We start from the raw sequence: 10,842 nt of genomic DNA on the forward strand, positions 1-10,842 counted from the left end.
ATTAGCGATAAACGTGGAACACTAAGTTATGGTTAAATCAACAAGAATAAAATGAAGCAATAATGACACCAAGATTTTACGTGAAAACCCTTCTGAATAAGGGAAAAACCACTACAAGAGGAGCTTGATATCACTATAGTAAGGAATTTTAAACTGTGTAGTCACGAGTATAAATACTCCAAAGACCACTACACACTCAGAAGAAATAACACTCTTTTTGGTTTTTCCCACCTCACTACAATATCGCTCACATTCTATTTTTCTTCACAGACTATTTTCTTACACAGTCTATGATATACCTCACTCTCCTATCACTCAAATGTATTGTCCGAGATTTTTGGTGTGTTTGTAAACTGAATGAGAGCTCCCTATTTATAGGGATGGAGTGAGCCAATTTTCTTCTTGGCATTAAATTTTGGCTGGTACCAAATTTCCACACTAAAGATTTCATTTGAAATCCTTGCCCACATTTCTGACTTTGCCATGGACAAGGAAGATGTTTTCTTCCTCAAAATATGGGCTGGATCCCACACGCAACTGTCATGAGTCATCTATCACTAAAACCTATGCCACCAATAATCGTATTGCATGAGTCGACCCCCCCTTCAGGTCTGGTTTGAATCGCTGCTTGTTTTACAAAACAAGGAGAACTTCGTACAAACCCGCGAAGAGCTAATTACGAGAAGTATATAACAAAAGGATTCTTGTTAAATTCAGTAAAATCAGATAGACATGTTCCTTCCTTTAATTTCAATGCCCTAGCTTATCAGTTTAAGTATGAGTGTCAAACATAGAGATCAGTTGGGGAATAGATTCCTTATTCGACAGATATATTTCATTTGACCTCTTGAGTGTCATGGAAAGGTGAAAGGTTTACGATTTTGCGCTTCCACACGAGCCCGAATAGGTAAAGATTATTAATCTGTACTTTGCACCAAACTAACTGTCTTCTGCATACTTTTATCATTTAATTAAAAATTAATGAAAATATATTTTTATCCAATTTTTCACTTGACTACGATAACTTATACTCGTACTATCAATTTGATATAAATATCTAATGCAAATTATTAATTTGTTAGCTATGATTATATGAATATCGAAGCAAGTTTTTACCGCCCAGTAGGTAGTAGGCAGGGACGGATTTACGGCTCGCCGAGGGTGAAATTATACCGTATATATAAGATAGTTTTTTATTAAGAGTTATATATAAAGTAGTTTTTTATTAAGAGGTTGGTTCGGTGATTTAGGGTGTTCAAAATTTACCTTGAGGTTCCAAGTTCAATTATCAACCATTACATTTTTATTAAATCAAATCCGCCACTGGTGGTAGGTATTCGTTTCATGCAGCTGACAATCTGAAAAGAACCTCCAATTTCTAAGGGATTAGCAAGAACCCTTCAAGCAATACGTTCTCGTGACACAACTTTGAGGCAGGACTAGTATTTCAATCCTGTGATTTCGTATCTGAAAAAAGTCAAGTTCCCCTGATTACATTATAGATGTTTATTAATACATTTTAACTTACCATGTCTCTAGTCTCCAACGGATTCTCCTAACAGCTGAGACTGACATTCATAAAAGTTCTTTCTAAATAAATGTCGCTAATTTGTCACTGTATTCGACACCTACGAAATTGATGTTCATTGTTGTGCCATGTAGTATTAAATTTGAACTTCAAGCAATCAGTAGAACGCTAAACCAAAAGAATCTAGGCTGGATTTCCTGGATTTGCCAATTCTAACAAGGCTTCGAAATATACATTCTGCCAATTCTGACAAGGCTTCGAAATATACATTTAGAGGATACTCAACCTGAAGAAAAGTAGTTTGAAGAGAGTACTACTTTTGTTGATTCTCCTTGAAAGGTCATGGGACAGGCAAAACATTAAGTTTGTTGTTCAGAGAGGACATTCGTAGGGTGTACTGGTTAAAAGAGAAAGATCCATTTTATTTTAAAGCAAATACGATTAGTCAAAGGGTCATTCTTCTTAAGGAAGACAAATTTAACCCAAAACTTGCTGTGCTCTCATAGATCGTAAAAACATACTACAACTGTAACTTATTCAAGTCGAACATAATTAGCTGGAAATGCATACATATAAGCATTTTATTTATAATGTGCTATGACGCTATATATACAGGTCTTCAAAAAGTTGAGAATACGTCGTCACATCACCTTTCAAACTCTCCAAATGCAAATATTGGATCACATCCTGGCGGATATATAACACCCACGTCATGGATCCAAAATGCATAAAACCAAAATGCATAAAACTCACTGCAATTTCTGATTGGGATTCACCCCAACAGATTTCAACGTCTCCGCATGAGGTTCCCTACAATGACACCAATAAAATAAGAAAATTAAACAACAATAAAAAAAACAGAACAATAAAAAAAACAGGGGAAGCCTACTAAATCCTTCGCCTACTCTAATAAAATAGTAGTAACTGCTTTTATACTAGAGATGCCATCATTTACTAGCCCAACAGATGAATCCGTAAGGCCTGCTGGGCCAAAACGTGTCGACAATACGTAGCTTAATTGGGTTGTGACAAATATGTTATCAAAGCCGAACACTCGTTCAATACGAGGGGTACAAATCTCAGCAAGGAAAGAAAGTACTACTCCCTCCGTCCCAAATTTATGCGACACAGTTGGCCAAGTTTATTTGACCGTATATTCGGACTTACAATCTTTCGAACTTACAATCTTTAAGTCTTTTGAAGAATAATTTAAATCTTTAGAAACTAGACACAAAAAAATACAAGTCACAACAATAAATAATTTAAAATGATTAGAAGGGCATACGAATAAATCGCGGTCAAAGCTTATTGAAGTACCTAGCTAGGACATCCCCACGCATGGGATCAGGCATGACAGATTGATTATCAAAATCCTGGACATGAGCCACCTTTCGGAAGAAAGATTTCTTTATGAAGCTGTTTCCATCATCCACAACACTATCCGGTTCGGCGACTTCCGGTACAGTTTCTCTCCTTGATTTCTTCAAGGAGACATTGGGCGCCCGCTTCAGCTGATGCGTGGCTGTATGTACCCCAAAACCCACGGATAGTGCTATTAGTCCCAGTGCCACATACACTGGAACAAACTCTCCTTTCAGTCCCCTGTTTTCAAGTTAACATCAATATATTACGGAGTTCTATTTCTAAAAATGGGAAATTAGATTAGTATCTCAAATATCGATAAATTATGAATTTGATCCTTGTGATTTCTGATCAAGTACATTTTAATTCTCAATTAATTTTCATGTGCATTTTTTATCACGTGAGCCTTCACAAATTTAACAAATTATTAAGTGCTAAACCACTCAATTATCAATGTATTTTGTTAAATTTGTATTGTTAAATGTGCGTAGACAAATATTACAAGGATAACCAAAATTTACAAATGAATGAGGTGCGTCCCCAAAAATACAATTACCACTTCCTAATTTTTTGTTGGTAATAGAAGTGCTATTGACCAAAATTCACCTGGGCTTAGCGTCTGGATGCTCAGCAGTACTGGCATATGACCTCAGTTTGGTAATATTTGATTTTGCAAAAGCAGAATTTACGCTAACACGAGTAGCCATAGATTTCCACAAATTCTACAAAAGGTTGAAATGAAGATTTTCAATAAACAAAACAATCAAAATGCAACTCAAGAAATTAACTGGACTTACCGAAGACCTGAATGCCATGATGAAAGATGTAGTAGCGGAGTGAAGCAGTAGCAAAGCAAAAGGATTAGCAAAGGGACGTTAATTTTCTGTTGAAGAGTTTTTGGTTAAGTGACAACTCTATATATTGACGGAGACATAGATAATCGACACGACAGGATAGGCATGCAAACTTAAGGACACTCGTCAAGAGCTAACAAGTCCACTTTGCGCTAGTCAGTGACTCATGCAAACTAAATATCCATAGAAGCTTATGCTTTTTAATTTATGTTCTGTTTGGCTGACAAACCTCTCGACTTCCGCATAATATATTGTTCCAAGTGTTTTACCAGCCTTTGAAAAAGCAAGATGCCCGAAGTCGGTTACTAGGAACTCATTGTATGGCGGTCACCCCAACAAATTATGTATAATCTCATAGATTCACCTTCCTTGACTATATTTATATTTTTATACTATAAATAAAAAAGGACGTTAAGATCACACACAATTTTATCTAAATCACCTAAGCTAATTCGGGTAGAATTAGGTAAATTACTTAATTAGTAGTAAATCATTCAAAAGTATATTAACTACTAAACTTATTTTAGTACCAAAAAAGTATAATTGCTCTCTCTAACAATTTAGCAAGGACCTCAATTACTAAACTTGTCTTAGTACGTGATTGAGGTAAAGGCACTTCTCCCTGTCTTTCTCTACTTGCTTTCAATGAACGGACATATATCTAAGCCCAACGCCTTAACCACCACATCCTTAGATAGATAAATTTAGAAGAAAATTAAAACAAGGGAGTTTTTCCCTTTAAAATCTAAAGTAGAAATAGGTGGCTATTGTATAATTTTGTTAACGTGTTCAATGGCAGAGTCCTCGAAAGTCTTCCATTAAGAAAGGAATAGAAAGATCACGAAGGAGAATTCTTTAACCTATTCAAAGGTTCGACATCTTTTCCTACTCTTTTCCTACTTCTAACTGTTCTCCTAACCGGATAAGGTAATCAACTAACCGGGAATTCATCTTCAGAGCTAAGTCCCAGAGAGGCAGGAAGATGCTCCAGAATCTTTTCGATTGCTCGTTCGAAAACTACGATTTTTAACTCTGAAATTGAATCATTTCCTTCTATCTGAGAAGAACTTCCAGATTAATAGGAAGGAAGCAACATTGGATGCATTAGAAAGTAGCCCAGTGGCATCAGTACTACTATATAGTATTCACAAAATTATACACATATTTAAAGTACATTCACTCGTGAAGTAATACACGCACAAAATATCATGGATATCACCACCATGTAAACTTAAAAATCTACAGATATATTACACGGATTTTACTCATATATAGTTCATCGTCTTCGGATCGCATTACAGAATTAATTAGAGAACAAACTCTAAACTGCAACCTAACTCGACCACAAAGCCTATGATTAATTTACAGATTCGGATCCACTCCTATAGTCTTCAAGGTCTCCACACCTGGCTTCCTGCAACAAAAATTGCTAATAAGTACCAGCCCTATTCCATATTTATTAAACGCAAAAAGAAATTGAAAAGCAATTATTATTCCTTCCGTCTCAATTTATGCGACATTCTTCAAATTTCCAGAATCATATTTGTACTCCCTTGCTAAATTTTTTTTATATACCTTATAATATATAATTGAATTATCGATTGTTGTGACTTATAATATATTTAAGTAATTTCTAAATATATAAATTTTATTTATAAAATATGAAATTTTCATGTTCAAATTTGGTGTCAAATTTGCGCCACACAAATTGGTACAGAGGGAATTGCAAATAAGTCGTGGAGTAATACTAATAGGTTTAGTACTAACTTGGTATAAACGTCGCCACGAGGATCAGGAATGACAAGCCTGCTAGCACGATCCTGAATGTGAGCCACCTTTCGGAATAATGATTTATTGACAAACTTTTCGGCCTCTTCTGCAACATGTTCTGGTTCCATTATCTCTGGCAGAGTTTCCCTTCTTGATTTCTTCACATATACATTAGGGGCTCGCCTCAGCTGATGCATCGCCGTGTGCAGCCCGAAACTCGTAGACAGTCCGATCATCCCTAGAGCCACACATACTGGCACAAAGTCTCCTTTCCGGGACCTGACATTATCACAGGCCAATTTAGAGCAAGCAGGTTCAATTGAATCCCTTATATCTATTTTGAACTATATTTATTGGAGAAACAAAAAATTAAAATCTATACATACATGTAATAAAATGGAGGACATCATTAGTGTAAGAAATTTTTACATTACTCCTATTTAGGTTATTTTTTCTTGTTATAACTAGTAAGTAATCTTATTTTCAAAATTACGAATTCACATTTTAAAAAGGCTTACTTGTATATGACAGCGGAATAGACTATATACATTAACGGTATACATCAGACCTCTCTATAACGGCACCCGCATATAAATAACACCTCTCTACCACAACCAACTTTTTTACATTACTCCTATTAGGTTATTTTTTCTTGTTATAACTAGTAAGTAATCTTATCTTTAAAATTACGAATTCACATTTTAAAGAGGCTTACTTGTATATGACAGCGGAATAGACTATATACATTAACGATATACATCAGACCTCTCTATAACGACACCCGCATATAAATAACACCTCTCTACCACAACCAACTTTTTTCGAAACTGATTTTTGATGTTATTACTTCTCTACAATAATATTTTACCTATAACAATAACAACCAACTTTATAACAATACTCTAAAATAATTAGACATCTTTTTAAAAATAAAATATTTATAATTACCAATAATACGTATAGAAATTTTGCTCAAATATTTAATCATTTAACAGACTATTACAACAAAAAAATATTATATGAATATATATATATATTTTCATCATTGAGCGATTTTCCTTCATTATATAACGTGTGATTATTAAGCTTAAAATTTAACAACTAAAAATAAAAATTAGATTTTATACATTTTTTTTACTTATAAAAGTGAAATATTATTTATATGTCAATACTGTTACAGGTGTATAATTATCATTTTCTATAACAACTGAAAAATTTCGGACCCAATAATATATAGAGAGGTTAGACTGTATATAATTTCAACTCTAATTTATAAAGATCGTAAAACCAATTATCAAGCTACAAATTAGAAGGAGAAATTTATGGAGTAGAGCGATGATCTTACTTGGGCACAGTCTCTTTGAGTTGGAGGGGAGAAGCTGCCTTAAGTTTTGAAGTGGCAGCTGTTGCATAATTTAGTGATGAGCTTCCCTTTAACTGATTCAGTGCGGACTTTAGAGAAGACTGCAACATCGAAAAATAGCCTTTCTTTTAGTTTATTAAGACAAATAATCAGGAAAAATGTTTATTTCCTGTCTCACACGATTTCTTCTTTTTTCATCACAAATTAGTCGACAAAATATTTGTAGATCTAAAAATGTAAGACTTGAGACCACCAATTTATGAGATTAAAGAAGCATCACACGACTAATATCAATTGTGCGCAAATGCAAAATAAATTTTTTCGATAACGAGCATATAAGGAATAACATTCATGATCACTATAACGGAAATTGGATCTTACCACTGATCTAAAAGCCATAGAGAGAACAATTTGTGTAGATCGAAGTAAAAAGTCAGATAGATTTGGAATATGATTCGAAGCTTGGTGTATAACTTTACAAAATCGAATTGCCAATTGTGGTCGATCACATTTGCACTTGTGATGGTCCATTAAATAGTTGAAGGACAGAGGGTTCGGGAGACACCTAGGACACAACAAGCAAGGGCACTATGATTTTACCAAATGAGAGTTGGCCATGTGTCAACTAGAGAATGAGTCCACGTCATTTCTATAGACATAGAAGTCTCCTGAAGTTACCAAGTGATCTTTATCAGATTATCACTTTATTAAGCGTAGTATCCAGAACGGATAACTAGTAAGGGGTCGTTTGGTGCATGGTATAAGCTAGGTTATCCCAGCACTTAATTTTTTTACAATATTTAGTAGAAGGTGTAAATTTATTCTGGAATAAATTTATATCTTGTACTAAATAAAGTATAAAATGCATCCCATGGTATGTTGATATCCTAAAGATATCCCACTTATCTCGATTATTTTATACCATCTAGGAGATGGTATAAAATAGTCCCAAGATATGGGATAAATTAATCTCGAGATTATAATCCCGGGATAATTTTGGCCATGCACCAAACGACCACTAAAGAAATTGCACGGTTTGTCTTCAAATGGGCTGGTCTTTAATTTTTTGTCCGTCAAATGGCTGATCTTTAATTTTGTCCTTCGAAATTGAACTTATACATAGCGAGCCATAAGTTCTTTAAGAGCACCAACATAATTTATAGGATATTTTTATGCGAAAATATAAAATTATGCTCAGCAATAAAAGTATTTGTCTCGGGGGACAAAATTAATGGCCAGCACAAAATAGGTCAAAAGTGAAAATGACCCCGCGTATTCCCTTTGAATTCATGGGCTTGAATGAATTATTAGGGTTGATCCACTGATCTGGAACTACAAATCACATATAGACATAACATTCATTTTTTTGCGCGGATTGCCCTTCTTTTGGGGTGGTCTTTAAATTTTACCCCTCATATTTGTAGTCTTTAAATTATGCCCCTCATATTGCTGGTCTTTAATTTTTGCCCTTCGCATTGTAACCCTGAGCGTTCACGCGTAAATCATGAGGTCTCGGGGTTCGAACCCCGCTCAAGCATAAATTAAAACAAAAAACAAAAAGGTTTTGGTCCCGTGTATCTTGGACCCGTATACATTTGTTAAGGAATTACTAAAGTTATGTCGGATCCGGCATACTTATGCCTTATGGGCAGACTTGGCATAAGTATGCCGGGTCCGACATAACTTTGATAATTTCTTAACAAGTTTATGCCGGTGGGGGCATACTTATGGGCAAACTTTTAGTTAAGCCTTAACTAAAGGACTTTTCCTAGTTATTTATGGACGGACTTTTAGTTAAGGCACAACTAAAAGTATGCCTATAAGGCATAACTAAAAGTATGTTCCATATGGCGGAACTTTTCCTTAAGGCATAATTAAAAGTTTGCCTTATAAGATAAAGTCTATGTCTAAAGGAAAAATTATGCCTTATGGGGCATACTTTTAGTTGTGCCTTAACTAAAAGTCTGCCCATAAGGCATAACTAGGAAAAGACTTTTAGTTAAGGCTTAACTAAAAGTTTGCCCATTAAAAGTTTTCCCATAAGTATGCCGGACCCGGTATAAACTTGTGAAGGAATTACCAAAGTTATGCCGGACCCGGCATACTTATGCCAAGTCTGCCCATAAGGCATAAGTATGTCGGGTCCGCAGATAACTTTGATAATTCCTTCAACAAGTGTATCGGTGGGAGCATGTAAATTTAAACTTTGCCTTGCGATTTTTTTTTTAAATTTTAGTCGAGGGGGGTTCGAACACCGAACTCATGGGTTTTAGTCGAAGGGCAGAATTTAAAGGTTTCAAATATGAAGGGCAAAATTTAAAGACCACCCCAAAAGAAGGGCAATTCGCATAACATTAGGCTTATGGACTTGTAATCTAGCGATGTCCAAATGGGCCGAAGTGCACACATGTCGAATTTTAGGACCATCATTTAAGCCATCTCCATAGTGCCTAAAATTTGCAAGTCTATCAGCTTTGAAATATTTTTAGGTATGCAATATCTAAAGTTTCATATGGCGGAAGTTCAGACACATATAACCGAAGTTTAGTTGGTGTTGCCTGAAGTTCATGCACATATGGTTGAAGTTCAACCATTTTGCTTGAATCCAGGCATAAATATCTGAGTTTCAGCTATGTATACCTTCTGACACTACGCATTTAAAGTTTTTTCAAAATAGATAGACGTGAAACGAATTTAAAAATTGAATATAAATTATATGATAGACGTGAAACGAATTTAAAAATTGAATATAAATTAAAAAATGGTGTCCAAATAAGATATCATGTGAAAAGTTTACGTTCAAATGCGATATTGGGTTGACATAAAACTCAGTTGCAAATTCTATATTTAAATTTCATGTTAACTAAATCTATTTTTTCTAGCATTTCTCATAAAATCTAAGCGTCAATATTTGCTAGAGATTAAAAGTATCCATTTTTATAATCTTAGATAACTAAAATTATTCACGAGTATATTTACGAAATTATTTTGAACTTACCCCAAACATAAATGATCAGTTTTGTCATTTTTTTTTCCATTTATTTATAATATGCTACCAAAGAATGCTATCAAATAAAATTACTTGCAGTTATCTTCTAAGTGATCCAATTGTGCAAATAGTTTTAATTTTATTAGTGCATTAATGTAAATTTCTAAGTTATTAGTGATTATATTTTTTTGTACTATATTAGAAGCATGAGTTGGGGGTGGTTTCGTCGTCCACCTCCAACTCATGTTATTTTTTTTTTAAAAAAAAGTAGACCCCACCAGCTCCAAACTCATGTAAAAAAAAAAATTGGACCCCATATTAAAAAATCAAGCAATATTAAAAAAAAATGTGAACCCCATATTAAAAAATCAAGCAATATCTATGTAATTCCCAAAGTATCCCCGTTAAATCAATAATGGTGGATTCATTGCCACATGCGTATCAACCTATCAGTGGGAGCAAATGAAATCATTGTACAGTAAAAAACGTGGACTCCATATTATTGCTTTTCTTCAAAAGGTTAAGAAGTCAAACCATACAATTTCCTTTCTTTTCTTATATTAGCTTGAGATCTAATCTAGATATTTAACTGTTGTATTTGCTATTCCGCCATGTCATTTATTTGTTTTGTTTATATATATATATGTATATGTATGTATGTATATGTATACATACATATATATATATATGTACATATTTCTTACTCTAATAAATGTGAAAAAAGATTAATGTCGTAAAAGAAAAGATAATAATAAATAGAGATCAAATAATAAATAAGGTAAATTAGTCAAATTATAATTCTAATTGACGTTTTTTTTAAAAAAATTGTGCAAAGGACAACGCGACAAGTGAAATAAGCTAAACCAAGAACATTCACCAAAAATTAAAAAATAATAGTTCTTCGTTTAAATAGAAAATCAAATTTCTATTTTGTTTCGTTTTAAACATGTAAAATTAATTTAATTATTTGAACTAG

The 10,842-nt window shown here is 33.8% G+C and overlaps 2 protein-coding genes across 3 annotated transcripts; both read right to left on the reverse strand.

Annotated features, from left to right (window-relative positions):
• Positions 1-1,919: 1,919 nt before the first annotated feature.
• Positions 1,920-3,841, reverse strand: LOC132045113 (uncharacterized). Of its 2 annotated transcripts, XR_009412349.1 has the most exons (5): positions 3,688-3,841; positions 3,497-3,612; positions 2,846-3,130; positions 2,215-2,338; positions 1,920-2,177 (listed from the first exon to the last, which is right to left on the reverse strand). XR_009412349.1 is itself a non-coding variant. In XM_059435645.1 (4 exons), exons 1-4 carry the CDS (start codon positions 3,703-3,705, stop codon positions 2,278-2,280), a joined length of 480 nt encoding a protein of 159 aa, XP_059291628.1. In that variant the 5' UTR covers positions 3,706-3,841; the 3' UTR covers positions 1,920-2,277. The 2 variants fall into 2 exon arrangements, 1 of the variants encoding a protein (XP_059291628.1); XM_059435645.1 differs by having other exon boundaries at positions 1,920-2,338.
• Positions 3,842-4,938: 1,097 nt separating this feature from the next.
• LOC132045110 (uncharacterized) lies at positions 4,939-7,423 on the reverse strand. The gene is made up of 4 exons (XM_059435642.1): positions 7,259-7,423; positions 6,860-6,978; positions 5,512-5,793; positions 4,939-5,158 (listed from the first exon to the last, which is right to left on the reverse strand). The coding sequence occupies exons 1-4, from the start codon at positions 7,406-7,408 to the stop codon at positions 5,107-5,109; spliced, it is 603 nt and encodes a 200-aa protein (XP_059291625.1). The 5' UTR covers positions 7,409-7,423; the 3' UTR covers positions 4,939-5,106.
• Between the last annotated feature and the right edge of the window lie 3,419 nt (positions 7,424-10,842).

This window comes from Lycium ferocissimum, unplaced genomic scaffold, assembly GCF_029784015.1.
Source record: "Lycium ferocissimum isolate CSIRO_LF1 unplaced genomic scaffold, AGI_CSIRO_Lferr_CH_V1 ctg60, whole genome shotgun sequence".
Lineage (NCBI taxonomy): Eukaryota > Viridiplantae > Streptophyta > Magnoliopsida > Solanales > Solanaceae > Lycium > Lycium ferocissimum.

Coding starts and splice junctions, on each gene's coding strand:
- LOC132045113 (XM_059435645.1), bottom strand. Junction 3,131..3,496: donor CATCCAGACGCTAAGCCCAG/GTGAATTTTGGT, acceptor ACTTGAAAACAG/GGGACTGAAAGGAGAGTTTG. Junction 2,339..2,845: donor CGTGGGGATGTCCTAGCTAG/GTACTTCAATAA, acceptor GTGTCATTGTAG/GGAACCTCATGCGGAGACGT.
- LOC132045110 (XM_059435642.1), bottom strand. CDS start 7,408: ATGGACCATCACAAGTGCAAATGTGATCGACCACAATTGGCAATTCGA. Junction 5,794..6,859: donor CTCAAAGAGACTGTGCCCAA/GTAAGATCATCG, acceptor TGATAATGTCAG/GTCCCGGAAAGGAGACTTTG. Junction 5,159..5,511: donor CGTGGCGACGTTTATACCAA/GTTAGTACTAAA, acceptor TTTTTGTTGCAG/GAAGCCAGGTGTGGAGACCT.